This window comes from Myxine glutinosa, chromosome 8, assembly GCF_964187855.1.
Source record: "Myxine glutinosa chromosome 8, kmMyxGlut1.1, whole genome shotgun sequence".
NCBI lineage: Eukaryota > Metazoa > Chordata > Myxini > Myxiniformes > Myxinidae > Myxine > Myxine glutinosa.
The window spans coordinates 52152801-52176592 of record NC_136268.1 but is presented as its reverse complement, the minus strand read 5'-3'; the positions used below and the strand labels follow the sequence as shown (position 1 = coordinate 52176592).

Here is a 23792-nt window from a genome sequence, read left to right as displayed (position 1 = left end):
AGAGCGGAGGTTGCGGGTGGGAGTGTGTCTGGAGAGGAGGTCAGCCAGGTAGGATGGGGCCAGGTTATGGAGGGCTTTGTATGTCAAGAGGAGGATTTTGTACTGGATTCTCTGGGGGATGGGGAGCCAGTGAAGCTTGTAAAGGACGGGGGTGATGTGGTCACGGGTCCGGGAATGGGTGAGTAGACGGGCAGCGGAGTTCTGAATGTATTGGAGTTTATTGGTGATTTTTGAGGGTGAACCATAGAGGAGGCTATTGCAGTAGTCCAGACGGGAGATGATGAAGGCGTGGATGAGGGTTTCTGCAGCCGTGGAGGAGAGGGATGAGCGGAGACGGGCAATGTTTTTCAGGTGAAAGAAGGCTGACTTTGTGATCTGTTTAGTGTATTTGTCGAAGGAAAGGGTTTGGTCAAAGATGACGCCAAGATTCCGGATGTGAGGGGAGGTGGATACTGGGATACCGTCGATGTTGAGGGCAAAGTTATGGGTGGATTTTGTGAGCGTTTTTGGGCCAATGATGATTATTTCAGATTTATCACAGTTAAGCTTGAGGAAGTTGATTTGAAGCCAGGATTTTATTTCAGTGATGCAGTTTGTCAGGATAGAGTGGGTGTCGGTGGAGACGGACTTGGTGGAGATGAAAAGCTGGATGTCATCGGCGAAGCAGTGGAATTGGAGACCATGACGGCGGATTAAGTGACCGAGCGGGGACAGGTAAAGGATGAAGAGGAGGGGGCCAAGAACTGAACCTTGGGGGACACCTTGGGGGAGGGGAGCAGTGGGGGATTTGCAGTTATTGATGGAGATGAACTGGCATCTGTCAGAGAGGTATGATTTAATCCAAGAGAGGGCAGTGCCGGTGACGTTAAAGGTGGATTCAAGTCGGGTGAGGAGGATAGTGTGATCGATGGTGTCAAAGGCAGCGCTGAGGTCGAGGAGGACGAGAATGTTGAGGTTGCCAGCGTCAGAGGAGAGGAGAAGGTCGTTGGTGATTTTGAGGAGAGCAGTTTCAGTACTGTGGTTGGAGCGGAATCCGGATTGGAATGTTTCATACAAGTTATTGGCAGAGAGATGATGTTTGAGTTGAGTGGCTACAGCGCGTTCCAAAACTTTTGACAGAAAGGGTAGGTTGGAGATGGGTCTGAAGTTGTTTAGGGTGTCAGGGTTTAGACCAGGTTTTTTTAGAATGGGGGTAACAGCAGCAATTTTGAGGGAAGGTGGGACGATGCCTGTAGACAGGGAGGAGTTTATTGTTGCAATGATAAGTGGAGAGAGAGCAGGGAGGGAGGCTTTGACAAAGCTGGAGGGGATGGGGTCAAGAGTGCAGGTGGCAGTTTTCATTCCTATGAGGAGTTCAGAGAGGTCAGTAGGAGAGATTGGGGAGAACCGAGACAGGGGATGGCAGGACAAGGGGGGGCAGGTGGTTGGAGGGGGAGCGGGTGCGGCGGTGGTCAAGCTGTTGTAGATGTTGTCAATTTTGCGTTGGAAGAAAGAGAGGAAGGAGATGCAGTTGTCTACTGTGAATGACTGGGTGGTGGTGTTCAGGGGGCGGAGGAGTTTGTTTATTGTCGAGAAGAGTGCTTTTGGGTTTCCGGAGCCAGAGTGGATAATTTGAGAGTAGTAGGCAGAGCGGGCGCGGGAGAGGGCATCTTTGTAGTGTTGTATGTGGTCCTTGTAGGCTTGGGAGTGAACTGTGAGACCCGTTTTATTGCGGAGTCTTTCAAGTTGGCGAGCACGAGTTTTCATCAGGTGGAGTTCAGGGGTAAACCAGGGAGCAGAATGGGTGAAAGAAACTGTTTTGGTTTTTACAGGCGCAAGCTGGTCAAGGCAGGAGGAGAGAGTGTGGTTGTAGTAGTCAGTGAGGTCGGAAGGGGTGTGGAGGTCAATGAAGGGAGAAGTGGACATTTTTTCAGAGAGGGTGGATGAGAATGAGGTAGGTGAAAGAGCGTTTAGCTTACGGAAGTTGATTGTGCGATAATGCCTTGGTGTTGGGGCGGGGATGTTGATGGTCAGAGTGATGGCTAAGTGGTCAGAGAGGGTGAGGTCGGAGCCATAGAGATGGTGCAAATTTAATCCAGTGGAGCAGACAAGGTCCAAAATGTGACCACGGATATGGGTAGGAAAGTCGACATGTTGAGTGAGGTTAAAGCAGGTGAGTAAATCAGTGAAGTCAGTGGTTATTGTGGAGTCAGTGGAGTCCATGTGGATATTGAAATCACCAAGGAGGAGGATTGAGGGGGAGAGGGAACATAGCTGGGTCAGAAAGTAGGAGAAGTCAGACAGGAATGATGGGTGTGGTTTGGGAGGGCGGTAGACGACAGCCATGACTGACTGCGTGTGACCAGAGAGTTTTAAAGCCAGGTGTTCAAATGATGGAGCAGATGAGATGGAGATGAGGTTGGTCTTGATGTCTTGACGGTGGATAACGGCAATTCCACCACCTCGGCCCTCCGAGCGTGGTTTATTGACGTAGGAATATCCATTGGGTGTGGTGAGGTTGAGTGTGTAGTAGTCCAGAGGTTGTTGCCAGGTTTCGGTGAGACAGAGAAAGTCCAGTTTGTTATCCAGGATGTATTCGTTCAGGATGAGGCATTTATTGTTGAGGGACCGGGTGTTGAACAGGGTGAGCTTGATGTTGTTTTGAACAGCAGGGATGAATTCAGGTGATTTAGCCAGGGTTCGTAGGCAAGAGGTGCGATCGTGTGGGTTGCTGTGACCAGGTGCGCTGGGACGAAGAGTGAGAGTGCGCTGAGCCGACCAGAGGACGGGGATGGAGTGACCTGATTGCAAATAAACAAACTTGCGACCGGAGCCACGGTGAATGTACCTGGGTCGTCGGAGGAGTCCATTTGATTTGATGGCAGAGATGCATGATGGGGTGGAGCGGGTATTGAGCAGAAGAAGCCTTGCGGCGGAGTACTTCAGAGCCATGCCAGGCAGGAGCGAAGGGACGAGTACGAGGCCAAGGTCGAGGAGGCAAAGCGGCAAACGCAGCGGCAAACGCAGCGGCAAACGACTGCAGCCGCTAATCAAGACCACAGCGGCAAACAAGGCCACAAGGCCACCGGCAAACAAGGCCACGGCCACAATCAACGGGAGCGGGCCTTTCGAATTCCGTATTCCGTACCATCAAAAGCAGATTCCGTTATCCAGCCGGAGAACACGCGGCACGTGCGGGTGTGAAAAGGCAGGACAGGTGTGAGATGTCAGGTCAGAAAGGTAGAAGCAGACCCTGTACATCCATCCAGTCGGAGAAGCGGCGAATATGCAACGCCAGCGTCCTCTCGCAACCGAACCCGGAAGAAGGTGTATATATATATATATATATATATATATATATATATACATACATATAAAAACAACACATTCCTTATTGAACCTCCCGATTTGAGCTCTTTCAACCAATGGAAGAATAAAAGCTCTCCTTTTATTTATATTGTGGTATTTCAGCACATGCTTTTGCTAGTATATACACACAGGGTGATTGAAAAGTCACTCCCAATTTTTAAAGGCTTTTTTGTGGTACTTTTATGTGGTATTAAGTCACATAGACGATTTAATCAAATCATGTATGGTAGAAAAGTTTACATCATGCACTACAGTTTTTGTTTCTGTTTTCTTTTAGATACAAAATGGCTGGGCAATTGAGTATCAGTGATAGAGCAAACATTGCAGCCAGATATGAAATATGGAGGTCAGTGAGAGCTGTTCAGAGATGGCGGCAAACTGATTGAGGAAAAAATGCGCAACACTGAATCCGAAAATCATTAAAAGTCGTCACCAAAAAATGATGACAATGGGATCTGTGACTGGTGTCTTTGAACATGTCACTTCCTGAATAAGTGACGTGTTCAAAAACCCTGCCAGCATGTGCGACAAGAGCAATGTCCTATATATTGTCGAGTGTATGGTGTTGGTGGGCAAGATGGCCGCTCACTAACATTTCCCCATACAAGGCCCTGCCTTACAATGGCTTTTACAGCAGTTGTTGGGAAGATGGTTTTCACACTTAGAATCCAATGGCTTGGTTAAGCTGACACCATAATGACAGGATACAACGTCCCTATGCTAGTATTCAACAATTTACTCATAATGGCAACAGAAAATAGAGAATACAAGTATATTCAATAAATAGAAAGTAATTGACATGAGGCATAAATGGAAGCAGCAATGGAGGATAAACACAAAACACGTACTTGGCAGATTACTAAATTACACCCAAGGTACAGGCACAGAAGGATGAGCTCACTCGCAGCTCTGCCTTGTATTCTCCATGCTGTCGATGCTCGAGCCACCTCCGTTCTCTCTCCAGCACACAAGCTTGACAAGGCCCGCAGAGCCCTCTGACCAACTCGATTTGCTCATTCAACTCGGTCTCAGATTGACTCCACACTCGATGAGGGAACTGACTCCAGACTGAGACTCACAGGGCTCTCAGTCTAACTATGTGTCACCCAGGAATACCCACAGCGCTATACCCGATAATGTCTCAGGGTAGGTAACGCCCATCCCAGACATACATCCCAAGTCAAGACATGTACACCCAGGTCAAGACACATACATCCCAGCCCACAGGGCCAGAATACATAGTCATACAATAACTTTGGGGACCACCAACCATCAACAGATGGAGTGGATTACCCTCAAGAGTTGGATAAATTTAAATTAATTAAATGCAGTCAGCACTGATTTACTAAATGGAGGTCATGTTTAACAAATTTATAAGAGTTCTATAAAGCAGTTTCTTACTGGGTGGACGAAGGAAGTGCAGTGCATGTAGTGTATTTAGAATTGCAGAGGCATTTGATAACGCACCACATACAAGGCTATTTGTGATAAATAAATAAAATTCTGGAATCATGGCTTCAAATTAGATCAGCGTAAAAAATTCCAACTTTTTACGTTAGTGAGTGAGTGGTTATAAGGAGCTTTATATTTTAGATATTTATAAATGGGAATAGATTCACATATGCAGAACTGATGAGAAGAACCCACAACTTCACCTGGGACTCAAACCAAGAGCCCTCTCACTTACAAGGCAAAAGTTATACCGCTGAGCTATCGAGTCATTGGCACGTGAGTGAAGAGTTCCTCAAGTGAACACTGCAGACGCATAACAATGTCCATTGTCATACGTGCCTCTGTCAGGCAGAGCTCGAATTTTGAATAGAGTGGAGAAAGAAAAGGAAAAAGCAAACCGGTCACTCCTCCACAAATGAGAAACCTAGGATTATAATGGCCACCATGTTTGTTATGTTTAGCACAACTTGCTGACCAATATATTTGATGAATGCATTTGTTTTGCTTCACAATAATGTGTTTGGCCAATTATCTGCTTTTAAGTTGTTGTACAAGGCTAACCCCCACTCTTGCAGGGAAAATGGCCTTAAAATGCCTGTTGTTGTTGTTGTTGTTGTTGTAAGTTGTTGTACACTTATATCTGATGAAGGAACGAATGTTAAGATATGGATATGGCACAGGAATGGTGGTCCAAATGCCCTTTATCCTGTCATAGGATTTCTTATAATATGTTGTGAACAAGCAACAGAGAACATCAGTCTCGATTATAAAAAGTAAAAGAGTTAAAGAAATGTACCATCCACATGAGGCAGACTCTTGGCTGGTTCAATTCTGGATACAATCTCCGCAAGGTCGGTGAATGAGGCATTAGGGCAGGTGCAAACCTGGAATAAGATCAAGAGAAAGAATTATTTACTAATAGAGCTATCTTCACAGTTGAAGCATGAAACATGAACATGAAGGTACTTCAGCTATTGTGATGACATGAAGTACCTGCTGAGTATATAGTTGTAATTGTCATGGAATCTAGTTGTACAGTTTTTTTTTTTTTCATCGATAGACATAAAACCGAGTTTGCTTGCTTTATATAAACTCCGCTCTGCTACTCAGAAAGAGGTAAGTATGTCTATCAAGTAAGTACCACAGCGTGAACGTATGAAGATGTATGTCTATTAAATACATAGTAAAATGTGGTTCATTAAAAATTAGCACCGACATACAACACAATCTTTGCTCTCAGCAAAAAAGTAGAACTCTACTTAAAATACACATTCATCACCCACCTGTAGGGTCGGTAAACAGCTGGTCATACTATAGTTTGAGACGTCTGTGTGCGTTTGTGTTTGTTTGACTTGTATGCACTTCTGATCCGCTGAACGGAATGTGTTAAAATTGTTGGTTGTACCCTGGGTGTGGGTGGGGATGTTTTTGATGGTAAAGAAAAATATATTCGTAGTCATGAGGGTTCAGCGTGGGTAGCGCACCCAATTCTCACTATGTAAATGTGTAAGGCTTAGCATCTCTCCCAGTGGGAGAGGGTATTAAAAAATAATACTAAAATCCACTAATTCTGGGGAATCATGCTCTGTAATTTTAGAGGAAGAGGGAATTAACCCACATTTTAGAGGGAATTACCCCATCTGCATTTCGAGGGTAATTAACCCATCTGTATTTCTGGGGAGAATTAACCCATCTATATTCCTGGGGAGAATTAACCAGTCAGTATTTCTGGGAATTAACCAGTCAGTATTTATGGGAATTAACCAGTCAGTATTTATGGGAATTAACCAGTCAGTATTTACGGGAATTAACCAGTCAGTATTTACAGGAATTAACCAGTCAGTATTTACGGGAATTAACCAGTCAGTATTTACGGGAATTAACCAGTCAGTATTTATGGGAATTAACCAGTCAGTATTTATGGGAATTAACCAGTCAGTATTTACGGGAATTAACCAGTCAGTATTTATGGGAATTGACCAGTCAGTATTTACGGGAATTGACCAGTCAGTATTTATGGGAATTAACCAGTCAGTATTTATGGGAATTAACCAGTCAGTATTTCTGGGAATTAACCAGTCAGTATTTACGGGAATTAACCAGTCAGTATTTGTGGGAATTAACCAGTCAGTATTTATGGGAATTAACCAGTCAGTATTTACGGGAATTAACCAGTCAGTATTTATGGGAATTAACCAGTCAGTATTTCTGGGAATTAACCAGTCAGTATTTACGGGAATTAACCAGTCAGTATTTGTGGGAATTAACCAGTCAGTATTTATGGGAATTAACCAGTCAGTATTTACGGGAATTAACCAGTCAGTATTTGTGGGAATTAACCAGTCAGTATTTATGGGAATTAACCAGTCAGTATTTACGGGAATTAACCAGTCAGTATTTATGGGAATTAACCAGTCAGTATTTACGGGAATTAACCAGTCAGTATTTACGGGAATTAACCAGTCAGTGTTTACGGGAATTAACCAGTCAGTATTTACGGGAATTAACCAGTCAGTATTTACGGGAATTAACCAGTCAGTATTTATGGGAATTAACCAGTCAGTATTTATGGGAATTAACCAGTCAGTATTTATGGGAATTAACCAGTCAGTATTTATGGGGGGAATTAACCAGTCAGTATTTATGGGGGGAATTAACCAGTCAGTATTTATGGGAATTAACCAGTCAGTATTTCTGGGGGGAATTAACCAGTCAGTATTTATGGGAATTAACCAGTCAGTATTTCTGGGGTGAATTAACCAGTCAGTATTTATGGGAATTAACCAGTCAGTATTTCTGGGGAGAATTAACCCATCTGTATTCCTGGGGAGAATTAACCAGTCAGTATTTCTGGGAATTAACCAGTCAGTATTTACGGGAATTAACCAGTCAGTATTTACGGGAATTAACCAGTCAGTATTTATGGGAATTAACCAGTCAGTATTTATGGGAATTAACCAGTCAGTATTTACGGGAATTAACCAGTCAGTATTTATGGGAATTGACCAGTCAGTATTTACGGGAATTGACCAGTCAGTATTTATGGGAATTAACCAGTCAGTATTTATGGGAATTAACCAGTCAGTATTTCTGGGAATTAACCAGTCAGTATTTACGGGAATTAACCAGTCAGTATTTACGGGAATTAACCAGTCAGTATTTACGGGAATTAACCAGTCAGTATTTACGGGAATTAACCAGTCAGTATTTACGGGAATTAACCAGTCAGTATTTACGGGAATTAACCAGTCAGTATTTGTGGGAATTAACCAGTCAGTATTTACGGGAATTAACCAGTCAGTATTTATGGGAATTAACCAGTCAGTATTTATGGGAATTAACCAGTCAGTATTTACGGGAATTAACCAGTCAGTATTTATGGGAATTAACCAGTCAGTATTTACGGGAATTAACCAGTCAGTATTTGTGGGAATTAACCAGTCAGTATTTATGGGAATTAACCAGTCAGTATTTATGGGAATTAACCAGTCAGTATTTACGGGAATTAACCAGTCAGTATTTGTGGGAATTAACCAGTCAGTATTTATGGGAATTAACCAGTCAGTATTTATGGGAATTAACCAGTCAGTATTTATGGGAATTAACCAGTCAGTATTTATGGGGGGAATTAACCAGTCAGTATTTATGGGAATTAACCAGTCAGTATTTCTGGGGGGAATTAACCAGTCAGTATTTATGGGAATTAACCAGTCAGTATTTCTGGGGTGAATTAACCAGTCAGTATTTCTGGGGTGAATTAACCAGTCAGTATTTATGGGAATTAACCAGACAGTATTTACGGGAATTAACCAGTCAGTATTTATGGGAATTAACCAGTCAGTATTTACGGGAATTAACCAGTCAGTATTTCTGGGGTGAATTAACCAGTCAGTATTTATGGGAATTAACCAGTCAGTATTTCTGGGGGGAATTAACCAGTCAGTATTTCTGGGGAGAATTAACCAGTCAGTATTTATGGGAATTAACCAGTCAGTATTCCTGGGGAGAATTAACCAGTCAGTATTTCTGGGAATTAACCAGTCAGTATTTACGGGAATTAACCAGTCAGTATTTACGGGAATTAACCAGTCAGTATTTACGGGAATTAACCAGTCAGTATTTACGGGAATTAACCAGTCAGTATTTACGGGAATTAACCAGTCAGTATTTGTGGGAATTAACCAGTCAGTATTTACGGGAATTAACCAGTCAGTATTTATGGGAATTAACCAGTCAGTATTTATGGGAATTAACCAGTCAGTATTTTTGGGAATTAACCAGTCAGTATTTATGGGAATTAACCACACAGTATTTCTGGGGGGAATTGACCAGTCAGTATTTATGGGAATTAACCAGTCAGTATTTACGGGAATTAACCAGTCAGTATTTACGGGAATTAACCAGTCAGTATTTACGGGAATTAACCAGTCAGTATTTACGGGAATTAACCAGTCAGTATTTACGGGAATTAACCAGTCAGTATTTACGGAAATTAACCAGTCAGTATTTACGGGAATTAACCAGTCAGTATTTACGGGAATTAACCAGTCAGTATTTACGGGAATTAACCAGTCAGTATTTACGGGAATTAACCAGTCAGTATTTACGGGAATTAACCAGTCAGTATTTACGGGAATTAACCAGTCAGTATTTACGGAAATTAACCAGTCAGTATTTACGGGAATTAACCAGTCAGTATTTACGGGAATTAACCAGTCAGTATTTACGGGAATTAACCAGTCAGTATTTACGGGAATTAACCAGTCAGTATTTACGGGAATTAACCAGTCAGTATTTACGGGAATTAACCAGTCAGTATTTGTGGGAATTAACCAGTCAGTATTTATGGGAATTAACCAGACAGTATTTCTGGGGGGAATTAACCAGTCAGTATTTATGGGAATTAACCAGTCAGTATTTCTGGGGTGAATTAACCAGTCAGTATTTCTGGGGAGAATTAACCAGTCAGTATTTATGGGAATTAACCAGTCAGTATTCCTGGGGAGAATTAACCAGTCAGTATTTCTGGGAATTAACCAGACAGTATTTACGGGAATTAACCAGTCAGTATTTATGGGAATTAACCAGTCAGTATTTACGGGAATTAACCAGTCAGTATTTCTGGGGTGAATTAACCAGTCAGTATTTATGGGAATTAACCAGTCAGTATTTCTGGGGGGAATTAACCAGTCAGTATTTCTGGGGAGAATTAACCAGTCAGTATTTATGGGAATTAACCAGTCAGTATTCCTGGGGAGAATTAACCAGTCAGTATTTCTGGGAATTAACCAGTCAGTATTTACGGGAATTAACCAGTCAGTATTTACGGGAATTAACCAGTCAGTATTTACGGGAATTAACCAGTCAGTATTTACGGGAATTAACCAGTCAGTATTTACGGGAATTAACCAGTCAGTATTTACGGGAATTAACCAGTCAGTATTTACGGGAATTAACCAGTCAGTATTTGTGGGAATTAACCAGTCAGTATTTACGGGAATTAACCAGTCAGTATTTATGGGAATTAACCAGTCAGTATTTATGGGAATTAACCAGTCAGTATTTTTGGGAATTAACCAGTCAGTATTTATGGGAATTAACCACACAGTATTTCTGGGGGGAATTGACCAGTCAGTATTTATGGGAATTAACCAGTCAGTATTTACGGGAATTAACCAGTCAGTATTTACGGGAATTAACCAGTCAGTATTTACGGGAATTAACCAGTCAGTATTTACGGGAATTAACCAGTCAGTATTTACGGGAATTAACCAGTCAGTATTTACGGGAATTAACCAGTCAGTATTTACGGGAATTAACCAGTCAGTATTTACGGGAATTAACCAGTCAGTATTTACGGGAATTAACCAGTCAGTATTTACGGGAATTAACCAGTCAGTATTTACGGGAATTAACCAGTCAGTATTTGTGGGAATTAACCAGTCAGTATTTATGGGAATTAACCAGACAGTATTTCTGGGGGGAATTAACCAGTCAGTATTTATGGGAATTAACCAGTCAGTATTTCTGGGGTGAATTAACCAGTCAGTATTTCTGGGGAGAATTAACCAGTCAGTATTTATGGGAATTAACCAGTCAGTATTCCTGGGGAGAATTAACCAGTCAGTATTTCTGGGAATTAATCAGTCAGTATTTACGGGAATTAACCAGTCAGTATTTACGGGAATTAACCAGTCAGTATTTACGGGAATTAACCAGTCAGTATTTACGGGAATTAACCAGTCAGTATTTACGGGAATTAACCAGTCAGTATTTACGGGCATTAACCAGTCAGTATTTACGGGAATTAACCAGTCAGTATTTATGGGAATTAACCAGTCAGTATTTACGGGAATTAACCAGTCAGTATTTGTGGGAATTAACCAGTCAGTATTTACGGGAATTAACCAGTCAGTATTTATGGGAATTAACCAGTCAGTATTTATGGGAATTAACCAGTCAGTATTTTTGGGAATTAACCAGTCAGTATTTCTGGGGTGAATTAACCAGTCAGTATTTATGGGAATTAACCAGTCAGTATTTCTGGGGGGAATTAACCAGTCAGTATTTCTGGGGGGAATTAACCAGTCAGTATTTCTGGGGGGAATTAACCAGTCAGTAATTCTGGGGGGAATTAACCAGTCAGTAATTCTGGGGGGAATTAACCAGTCAGTAATTCTGGGGGGAATTAACCAGTCAGTAATTCTGGGGGGAATTAACCAGTCAGTAATTCTGGGGGGAATTAACCAGTCAGTAATTCTGGGAGGAATTAACCCGTCTAATTCTGGGGGTAATTAACCCATCTAATTCTGGGGGGAATTAACCCGTCAGTAATTCTGGGGGAATTAACCAGTCAGTATTTATGGGAATTAACCCGTCAGTATTTATGGGAATTAACCCGTCAGTATTTCTGGGGGGAATTAACCAGTCAGTATTTCTGGGGGGAATTAACCAGTCAGTAATTCTGGGGGGAATTAACCAGTCAGTAATTCTGGGGGGAATTAACCAGTCAGTAATTCTGGGGGGAATTAACCCGTCAGTAATTATGGGGGGAATTAATCCGTCAGTAATTCTGGGGGGAATTAACCCGTCAGTAATTCTGGGGGGAATTACCCCATCAGTAATTCTGGGGGGAATTAACCAGTCGGTAATTCTGGGGGGAATTAACCAGTCAGTAATTCTGGGGGGAATTAACCCATCAGTATTTATGGGAATTAACCAGTCAGTAATTCTGGGGGGAATTAACCAGTCAGTAATTCTGGGGGGAATTAACCAGTCAGTAATTCTGGGGGGAATTAACCAGTCAGTAATTCTGGGGGGAATTAACCCGTCAGTATTTATGGGAATTAACCAGTCAGTATTTATGGGAATTAAGCAGTCAGTATTTCTGGGGGGAATTAACCAGTCAGTAATTCTGGGGGGAATTAACCAGTCAGTAATTCTGGGGGGAATTAACCCGTCAGTAATTCTGGGGGGAATTAACCCGTCAGTAATTCTGGGGGGAATTAACCAGTCAGTATTTCTGGGGAGAATTAACCCATCTGTATTCCTGGGGAGAATTAACTCGTCAGTGTTTCTGGGGGAATTAACGAGTCAGTATTTCTGGGGAGAATTAACCCATCTGTTTCCTGGGGAGAATTAACTCGTCAGTGTTTCTGGGAGGAATTAACAAGTCAGTATTTCTGGGAATTAACCAGTCAGTATTTCTGGGGGGAATTAACCAGTCAGTATTTCTGGGGGGAATTACCCCATCTGTATTCCTGAGGAGAATTAACTCATCAGTGTTTCTGGGGGGAATTAACCCGTCAGTATTTATGGGAATTAACCAGTCAGTATTTCTGGGGGGAATTAACAAGTCAGTCTTTTTGGGAATTAACCCGTCAGTATTTCTGGGGGAAATTAACCAGTCAGTAATTCTGGGGGGAATTAACCAGTCAGTAATTCTGGGGGGAATTAACCCATCAGTATTTATGGGAATTAACCAGTCAGTAATTCTGGGGGGAATTAACCAGTCAGTAATTCTGGGGGGAATTAACCAGTCAGTAATTCTGGGGGGAATTAACCAGTCAGTAATTCTGGGGGGAATTAACCCGTCAGTATTTATGGGAATTAACCAGTCAGTATTTCTGGGGGGAATTAACCAGTCAGTATTTCTGGGGGGAATTAACCAGTCAGTAATTCTGGGGGGAATTAACCCATCAGTAATTCTGGGGGGAATTAACCAGTCAGTATTTCTGGGGAGAATTAACCCATCTGTATTCCTGGGGAGAATTAACTCATCAGTGTTTCTGGGGGGAATTAACCCATCTGTTTCCTGGGGAGAATTAACTCGTCAGTATTTCTGGGGGGAATTATCCAGTCAGTATTTCTGGGGGGAATTACCCCATCTGTATTCCTGAGGAGAATTAACTCATCAGTGTTTCTGGCGGGAATTAACCCGTCAGTATTTATGGGAATTAACCAGTCAGTATTTCTGGGGGGAATTAACAAGTCAGTCTTTTTGGGAATTAACCCATCAGTATTTCTGGGGGGAATTAACCTGTCAGTAATTCTGGGGGGAATTAACCAGTCAGTAATTCTGGGGGGAATTAACCAGTCAGTAATTCTGGGGGGAATTAACCAGTCAGTAATTCTGGGGGGAATTAACCAGTCAGTAATTCTGGGGGGAATTAACCCGTCAGTAATTCTGGGGGGAATTAACCCATCAGTAATTCTGGGGGGAATTAACCCGTCTAATTCTGGGGGGAATTAACCCGTCTGTATTCCTGGGGAGAATTAACTCGTCAGTGTTTCTGGGGGGAATTAACCAGTCAGTATTTGTGGGGAGAATTAACCCATCTGTATTCCTGGGGAGAATTAACTCGTCAGTGTTTCTGGGGGGAATTAACAAGTCAGTATTTCTGGGAATTAACCAGTCAGTATTTCTGGGAATTAACCAGTCAGTATTTCTGGGAATTAACCAGTCAGTATTTCTGGGGGGAATTAACCGGTCAGTATTTCTGGGGGGAATTAACCGGTCAGTATTTCTGGGGGGAATTACCCGGTCAGTATTTCTGGGGGGAATTAACAAGTCAGTATTTATGGGAATTAACCCGTCGGTATTTCTGGGGGGAATTAACCAGTCAGTATTTCTGGGGGGAATAAACCCATCAGTGTTTCTGGGGGGAATTAACCAGTCAGTAATTCTGGGGGGAATTAACCCATCTGTATTCCTGAGGAGAATTAACTCGACAGTGTTTCTGGGGGGAATTAACAAGTCAGTATTTATGGGAATTAACCCATCAGTATTTCTGGGGGGAATTAACCAGTCAGTAATTCTGGGGGGAATTAACCAGTCAGTAATTCTGGGGAAATTAAGGACGGGTTATTAGCTGGTATTATAAAACAAACTATAAAGCATGTAAGTAAAGCAATCTAACATGTAGTGTTGGTGGGTTTTGTTTTTTAAAAATAGAAGGTCGTACATCATGCTTCTTGCTTTCCCAGAGATCCTGTTTCTCACTATCCCTGAGCATTGCATCCAGCACGCCTCCCCGCTGCCAGCCCTCAAACACCGTCCTCGCATGTTCTAAGCCCACCTCCTGTCACAGAAGCATCAAAGCTGCTTAATTTAAACAAGTGTTGGCAACAAGATCAAATACAGTACTGTACTTCGAAAGCATAAACAAAATAATTAATAGCAGAGCAAAAACATCAATACATTATCACTCATTACAGCAAAGTTCAAGCTGGTTTGAAGATTCTCTTCAGGTAGCCACTTCTATGCAACCATCAGCTATTCTTCAAGCAACTGAGAAGTACCCACAGCTATGAAAAGACTTCATAAAGAATATACTGAACATGATTGGGCATCTGTGAGCACTCACAAATATCTCGTCAAACTTTGCAAAGTCTAACGTATTGTAACGGTCGATGGGTGGCCGGATGTATTCACAGTAGTCGCTGGCCTTGACAGTCTCCAATTGCCGTACACAGCAAACGTATGCCAGTCGAGACTGAATTTCCGTCATGTTCGGTACCTGCGAGAGACAAATTATCCACAAACTGAAAAAGAAGCAACAAAAAGGAGCAAAGTGGATTTTCTTTCCTAGATTCTAACTTCACATACACAGGACCTCAAAAAAATGAGGTTGCCATTCAAAAAAATGACACCACAACAGATTAGCATGAGATTATGTGTTACCTCCAGATGACAAACCATGACAGATCAAATATTTTCCAAGGGCAAAATTTTCCATTGAAGAACAAAGAAAATCATGTCAAACATTTAACATCATGGTCAGAGGAGAATAACCAGGAGGGTGGTGGTCTTGTGAGGTGGAGATTATGGAAGGTAGGAGAGGGAAGAGATGCAACATTACACGATTCATATTTATTTGGCCAAATTTGATTTGGTGGAGGTGGACAACATTGCCTTACAAACAGGCAGCAACGTTATGTTCATCCCCAAGAAGGAGACAGATTTTCAAACAAGATGACACCCACGGGAGGGAGTAGTACTAATAGAGAAAAGGTCAAAGGATTGGAGGTTGGCTGGAAGTCTGGATATCAAGTGCCAAATAAGCAGCAGGTAGCGTACCAATTTGTCAATATTATATATACTAGGGCATGCCCGTACTATATATATGCCCGTACTATATATCTATCTAAAATTATATCCCCCCCCTCTATTTACATGAAATGGTTTGGTCCATTCGCAACGCCAAAGCGAACGGCGAACGGCTTGCGAGTACAGTGACAATCCCCCCCCCTCTATTTACATGAAATGGTTTCGTCCATTCGCAACGACCACAGAACCCCCCCCTCTATTTACATGGAATGGTTTGGTCCATTCGCAACGCCGGCACACGCGATCGTTCGCTGCTCTCTGATTGGTTGAATCGTTTTTTGTACATAGCTCGGTAAGTAATTGTCCGATTAATATGAAACCTTGAAAAGGCACATCCTCGGGTCCCCAGCAATATACCTGGCAAGTTAAAAGTATATCGGACCCGTGGTTGTCGAGAAACAGCGGTCACAGACAGACAAACGTACAAACGTACAGACAGAGATTACTGGAATTATAGATAGATATATATATATATATATATATATACAGTATATATATATATATATATATATATATATATATATATATACACATAGACTTGGCATTTAATATGGAATTTTTTTTTTGTGGGGGTGAACTTACTTTTCAAGTTGACTTAGAACCAAAAGTTCATTGGAATTATGTTGAAATTATTCTCGATTTTGTTAATGTGACCTTTAAAAGAAACAAAAACCACATTTGACATTTCGAAACAAATAAATTGATCCTTGAAAGTGATGTAAACTGATATTGAACTCAATTCACGGACAGTACTGTGTTAAACCTCTGTACGTTTTCCAGAAGTATTTCTTTATTTTGCACATTAGCCAAAAATTTTTTAAACAAAAACAAAAGTTAAATTACGACTGGGATTACGGACAGTAAAATTACAGGTCAGTACTTCGTGCAACCCCCACGAGCATTCAGGAGAGCACGTACATGTCGAGGCATGCTGTTCAGGAGATTTGCCAAGGTTTGGACAGGAATCGCTTGCCATGCAGTGACAATAGTCTGCTGCAATTCACGCACAGCGGAAGGCTGCTGGTCCAAGTTGTCGATTTGACGCGTTAATTCTGCCCACAAGTTCTCCATCGGATTCATATCCGGGGACATGGCCGGCCACTCCATATGCTCTACACCACGGTCAGCAAGAAAGTGTTGGATCATGCGAGCATGATGAGGCCATGCATTGTCATCTTGGAAGACAAAGTTTCCTCGAAAGGCTGCACGAGCAAATGGAAGCAATGTTTCTTCCAGAATGGCCCTGTACTTGAACTGGTTCAGGTTTCCATTCAGAACAACCAGGTCAGTTTTGCCCCCTGCATGAAAAGCAGCCCAAACGGTCACCCCACCACCTCCAGCTTGGACTCTTGGCACTATACAATCTTCGTTGTAGGCTTCCTGCACTTGTCTGCGCACTCGGACATGGCCATCTTGACGATAGACCAGTAATCAAGACTCGTCACTGAAGATCACGTGATTCCAGTGTCCTGGCCGCCATTGACGGTGCTCTCTGGCCCACTGCAATCGGCGCTGGCGGTGTTGTCTTGTCAGGCGTGGCTTTCTAAGGGGACGCCTGGCACGATAGCCTGCTTGAACCAGTCGTTGGTTGACTAGCCTTCTGGATACAGGCACATTTGTCAGTTGCTGCCACTCAGCCCTAAGCCGATTAGCTGACTTGGTATGGCCATTGCTGACTAACCGGTGCAGCTGGTGATCATCCCTCCTTGTGGTTCTGCGGGGATGTCCTGGCCTCGATATTGGAGTAGGGACACCCCTCTGAGCATTTCGTTTCGGGATCTTTGACATCTGACCTTGAGTGATGCCATACTGCCGAGCAATAGCATGCCGTTTCATGCCGGAATTTCATAAAGCCACCTCTCCATGACAAACAGCATTGTCGAGTTGACGGAACATCTCCAGAGGAAGCGGCAATAACTTTTGTAGATGTGCAGCAGTTGTTTTCCACTAATACAGAACGCAACAACCTTTATATACCCGATTGTGAAGCCAATCGTCAAATGTACCTGTCCGCACATTTTGTCACGCCACCTGTGATATAATACTGTTATTGACTTCTTGCTGCGACAGACAATCAGTGACATGGTTCTTTTAACAAAGAAATCACCGAAGCGTAAAATAAACTCACCAGATTGATATACTGAGTTCAGAAAGGAAGCCCAAGTCAAGAAAAAAAAAAAAATTTCCATATTAAATGCCAAGTCTGTATGTATATATATATATATATATATATATATATATATATATATATATATATATATATATATATATATATATTATATATATTGTTGCGGATATGAGGATTGTCTTTTTTTCATTGTGTGCTTTATTATTATTGCTCGATTCTGGCCCCTCCTGCCTCCAGTGTTGTGTAAAGGTCAAAGGGCGTCCCGGTAGTTAATTCCATAAAGCATACATTGAAGGACACTATAAAACCCTTGTTCAGTAGTTTATTTCCTTATTATGTGTATCAGGTTAAGGCTTTGTCTTCCATTAAAATGACACTCCATTGCACCAAGTGAAAAAGATAGATTCCCTTCATCTTTCATTCCCATTCCCAAAACCTCCATTTCCCCTTTCGTCAATTGCCATTCGCATTGCCAACTACAATTGCCGCCATTGAACATGTGCTCGGGTTGGGGAAGAAAGGCGTGCCCGCCCGTCGTCATCAAGGGCGGAGCCAGAGGGTCGCGCGACCAACCATGGCCGAGGTGAGCACACCGATGGGCGTGTCTTGAAGGCCGGCGGCTTAATCGCCGGAGGCGTTATAAAAGCGCGCGCGCAAGAGTGGTGCTGAGCTGCGTAGAGAGGTCCCTGACAAGAGAGGTCCATGACAAAGAGAGGTCCATGACAAAGAGAGGTCCATGACAAAGAGAGGTCCATGACAAAGAGAGGTCCATGACAAAGAGAGGTCCATGACAAAGAGAGGTCCATGACAAAGAGAGGTCCATGACAAGAGTGGCGGTTGCATCCACAGCAGCTTGAGCCACCGAAACTGCATCCACAGCAGCTTGAGCCACCGAAACTGCAGCCACAGCAGCTTGGGGCCTGGACGGCAGTTTGGAGCAGGGCCGCGAAGGAACGGCGGCTGCCCAACGCGCCGATCGTGCTGCAGGACTCGTTGGACCTCCCTCTCCCTCCAGCCATCCACCTGCCATTCCTATCATCATTCCCCGTGTAAGTGTGTTCGTAGTCTGTCTTTTGTCTTGTCCCTGGGAATAAGTTAAGCCTGTTAGATAAGCTAGTATTTTCACTGTGTCTCTAAAAGCTTCTGTAAATTATTTTCTTATCTTTCCCTCTCCTTGGTTATTTTGAGCCTGTAATAGTAAATAAATTTAGTAGTATTTTCAACCTTTTTTTCGTCTTCTCCTTCCTTTTCTTCACATCCGTCGTTTTTGTCTTTTCCATATTGAATAGCTGTGGCGCGATCCAGCCAACGTTCGGGAAGGGTTAATCGGGGTAACTGTTAGGTCGCGGTGCCATCCGCTCGGCAAACCAACATCCTTAACCGCGGACCGTAACAATATATATTATATATATATATATATACAGTGGAACCTTGACTTACGAGTGCCCCAACTTACGAGTTTTTCGAGATACGAGCCGTCGCTCGGGCGGTTTATTGCTTTGAGATGCGAGGCGAGATCCGAGTTACGAGCTTTCGCCACCCGGTCACGTGGTTATCTTGACATTCAAGTACAGTACGTATCTTTGTCGTATAGCGCTGCGTTTTTGTTTTCGCATTTTGGTTATTTCGAGTTTACGCCGCCAGGTAGGTTCTGGTCACGTGGTTATCTTGCCGTTCAAGTACAGTACGTATCTCTGTCGTATAGCGCTGCGTTTTTGTTTTCGCATTTTGGTTATTTCGAGTTTACGCCGCCAGGTAGGTTCTGGTCACGTGGTTATCTTGCCGTTCAAGTACAGTACGTATCTCTGTCGTATAGCGCTGCGTTTTTGTTTTCGCATTTTGGTTATTTCGGAAAATTTCATGTTCATGTCGAACATTTCATGTTCATGTTCATGTTTTCATGTTCATGCCATGCCAGGCCACAACTTGTTCAGAGTGCCGGCGATAGCTCGCCTTCTCTTTGTGGAAAACACGGTGAGATCCTTAACATCCAACAACTAATGGGACGCAAACGGGGCGCCCAGTTTAGCGGTACACACATTGATGAATCACCCTGCCTGTGATTCACCCATGACAGGTTATAGCTGGGTCGGGATTCAAACCCAGGCTGGACAGTTTAGACTTTAGAGTCAAGTGTGCGTACCTCCAGTCCAGGCCATCCTGCCAACTTGTATGCTGCATACAGGTGAAATATAAAGCGCGAGATATTTTTATATATACTGTATATTTTTTAAAAAATTGGTGTGGTTTTTGGCGGGCTGGAACGGATTAATAGCATTTCAATGCATTTCAATGGGGAAATTTGATTTGAGATACGAGCAATTTGAGTTACGAGCTCGGTCACGGAACGAATTAAACTCGTAAGTCAAGGTTCCACTGTATATATACTGTATATATATATATATATATATATATATATATATATATATATATATATATATATATATATATATATATATATATATATATGTGTATATATATATATATATATATATATATATATATATATGTATATGTATATGTATATATATATATATATATATATATATATATAATATATATATATATATATATATATATATATATATATATATATATATATATATATATATATATATATATATATATATGTCGGTCGAAGACCTCAAGGGAAGGAAGAAGAAGAAGAATCAGAGCAACAATGTTTAATGGGATCGATTACAAACACACAGTGTGGAGCGAGGCTCAAGAATGCACCGCCTAACACGCAGCGGGCAATTTCTCAAGACACTCGCTGAAAAATGAGCAAAAAGGCATTTCATTTATAGCAAAATAAAAGACAAGAATCTGCGCTAAAGACATAGCAAAACCTGGGTCATAACGACAACACCTCCCATTGTCCCTTCCTACAGAAGGCCATACTTAGACAAACAGATGTAAGCATTGGATGGGCTGAGCTTTTTTGGCTCTTTATCTAAACATATCAGACCCGAGCGCAGGCCGAAGTAAATATTCTCATACACTAGGCTAAATGGTAGATGAATGATTGGATACACGTGCTGAATACAATAACAATCGAGGATATGTAATGTCTATATTTCTCCCGAGGTTGGTTACGTCTTTGTTTTTAGGAGACATACTAGAAACTACAAAGATATATAATTAATTATTCCCTTTGCGAAGAAGGCGTTTGGCGACATGTTTTCCCTGTACGTGGGTCGCGAGCATATTATCTACTGTTTGGCACATACATTCAAGGACTTGCTTACTGGGCTAAGGATCCACCCTGCACGTCGAGCCTCGAAACCACATTTTGTCCACTCACCTCTGTCTGCAGCTGAGTTCAAATCAGTTTTCAGAAGCACGATATATAATTTCAGATATTATGATCAATTGAGTCATGGGGTTTAAACCCTAATGGCTAACAGTTCCTTCCTTTGTCTTTACAAGACAACTCCTTGGAAAGACACCGTATACCCCAGTGGTCAGCATCCCAATTAGTCACATGCCAGGCACGATACAGCGTCACGCATGCTCAAGAAAGATATCGGCCCTAACTGGCCGTCTAACATTCAACGTATGAATTGTTAGCCATAATTCGCGACGACGGCGCCTGGGTAAGAGATTGCTGCCGCCCGGCCGGATTCCGAATCCACCCTCGCAGCGGCGTAAGTGCGACCCGGTTGCCAGCCAGATTTAGGGGCCCTCTTTATGCAGGCGTGGTCCTCGCGAATTAGGGCAAACAATCGACGTCCAATGCCATCAAGCTTTGTACATGTGATTGCTGGGTGGTGTAAGTGGTGGTGAGGGTGGTTCTTCCGGATACATGTTTGCCATCCGCTCCTTACTGCTGGCATAATAGCAATAACCTTTAAAAGAACCTACACTTTCTAAATCACAGGTATAATCATCCCAACTAAAATCATCATTATCAGAATCCCAAGCATCAATAGGTTCATCGTTTTCCCCACATGTTTGCGGGGGAGAGCACACCTGTGATTGTCACGGAGGACGTGACCGAGGAGGGGGCGCGAAGAGGTGTGTTGGTGAGGTGTGCGAGCGACGAATGTGTGCCAAGGTGTTCGGTGGTCAGGTGTGTGACCAAGTCGGTGAGCGGAATGAGTGTACCTGGGTGTGTAAGGAAAGGTACGAGGAGCATGGGAACGGCTGGAGGTATGAGCAAGCAAGGGGTAGCGTATGCATGTAAGCATCCAGGTGAGGCATCGACGGTAACCGGATTAGCGGTTAGAGCGACTTATAGCCGAATCGGGCCCTCGGTGCGTGCCGGGCTTCGCGTGCCGCGAGAACCAGCGGGGATCCGAGCCACGGCGGGTTCGAAAGGACCGCCCTGCGCGATCCACGCTGGTCCTCACGTGGAACGGCCGCGTCCGGGCTCCACTAGGCGGAGCGGGCAGCCCGATAGGAAGGGTCGTCATGGCGACCACTTTCTATTGAGACGTGCCGGCAGGTCGAGATCGGGACATTGGATGGCTCCACGCCGAGGTGGTGCGTGGGATCTCGGCCCGGGTAAGCCCCCGTCCCTGCCCCGAATGCGGGACGTATCCAGCCGCTGGCACAAAATGACCCGCGTTCATTGCTCGGCTGTACGAAGCCGGGCTGTAGACGGGAATTGGCGCACCGAGAGGATCTAATAAGTAGACGGGTGATGAGGTTAGTGTTTTGGCCCCGAAATTAAAAAAAAAAAGCAAAATTTGATGATTGGCAAAGGATTGGCAGTAATGATTGGCAGATGATGGGTAGTGATTGGCGAATTTTTGATTGGCTGAAATTTGATGTGCAAAATTGGTAGTGGGAGATGCCCGATGTGGTGGGATGGCAACTCTGTCATCCCTCACGGTGGGGCAAATGCGCCATAGCTTATGGGGTGTATGGCAGTGAAAACTAGCCCGGGTGGGTTAGGATATTGATAGGGATCTAGCGAAGATGACATTAGGTAACGTTAAGTTTAGTTAGTGACTGATACCTGTAGTGGGGACGCAGGTAGATTAGTATGGATGATAATGACGTGGGAGCGCAATAGTTTAAAGGGGCGACTGGGAAGCGCAAGTTTCAGAGGGGAGTAGTTAGGTGAGATGATGCCGTGTGTTTGAGGATGGAACAGGTGTGATTGCACAGGTGTGCAACTGAACAGGTGAATGGAGCAGTGTATGAGGGAGTAGTGGTGATTGTGTGTTGTGTTGACCAACTGGTCCAGGAAGAGGAGGAGGGTGCAGGTGGCACCAGGTATGATTGCACAGGTGTGCAACGACAGGTGAATGGAGGACAGGTGTATGGAATAAATGGTAGTGTGGAATAAGTGGAGTATTGGAATGGATGGTCGTGGAGTGAGTATGGTGGAAACGATGGAGTGGAGTGGATGGTGCGAAGGTGTGAATGGGGGAAGAGTGGACCCCCATCACGGATACCCGGGGCGGGTAGTGTAAGTGTTAGGTAGAGGGTATAGGTAAATTGTGGTTGGATATTGGCATCTGTGGTGCGGGTGAAAGAATGGTCTTTGGATGGGTGCATTAGTGTTGTGGAAATGGCTGGGCGTGTAGCCTGTTAGTGTGTGTAGTTGGTTTGGGCACTCCACCACTGTGAGGATGTCGGCCAGGTGAGGCCGCAGGTGGGCTCTGGGAGCCGGTAGTAGTTGTTGTGGATGGGGCCCGAGGATCCGGAGGACGGACCCGGGTAGCCCAGTGCCAGAGGGCACCGAGTGGGGTGACAGAGCCAGGAGGGGCTGTCCCCAGTTAGTTAGGTTAGGGTGAGGAGCTAGGTAAGCTCGGGTGGCAACTACAGTGGTGGAGGTGTGCAGGTGGGTAGACCTGCTGGGAGAGCTACACGTCGCAGCCCAGAAATTGTGCGAGGGCACCGGGAGATGAATCGGGGGAGTGAGACCCCAAATTGAGAAGCACCACAGTTTGGTCAATGGGAATTGGTTTTTAGAACCCATAGTGTAAGCTGGCCAATGGATTGGCAGGGAGAGACCCCGGGTAGTGTAAAGTGTGTTAATGTCATTTAGAAAGTAGTTAGGATGAAGGATCTCCTCGCACCATCTGCATCCACTCACCTGAGGTGACAGGTACTCCACACCATGCCATGGTTTGATTATTTTTTATGATGCAAATGTTTGGATTGTGAGACGCATCATGACGTGGGTGTGACATTGTGCTTTGATGTTCCATCTCTGCCTCCTTATGAGGATTGATGATGAATTTGGTGATGGCAAATTTTGAAGTAGAGGGATTGTGGAGACGAATTTGGTATAGGGGAAAT

At 43.5% G+C, this 23792-nt stretch overlaps 1 protein-coding gene across 12 annotated transcripts in view; it reads right to left on the bottom strand.

Moving 5' to 3' along the window:
• LOC137432502 (patatin-like phospholipase domain-containing protein 7) overlaps positions 1 to 23792 on the bottom strand; it is a 170660-nt gene that overhangs the window by 38934 nt on the left and 107934 nt on the right. For all 12 annotated transcript variants that reach the window (XM_068124495.2, XM_068124501.2, XM_068124503.2 and 9 more), the window contains 3 exons: positions 14667 to 14819; positions 14265 to 14381; positions 5597 to 5684 (listed from right to left, as the gene is read on the bottom strand). In XM_068124495.2, coding sequence (XP_067980596.2) covers positions 5597 to 5684; positions 14265 to 14381; positions 14667 to 14819 — 358 coding nt within the window. The remainder of the gene's footprint in view (positions 1 to 5596; positions 5685 to 14264; positions 14382 to 14666; positions 14820 to 23792) is intronic.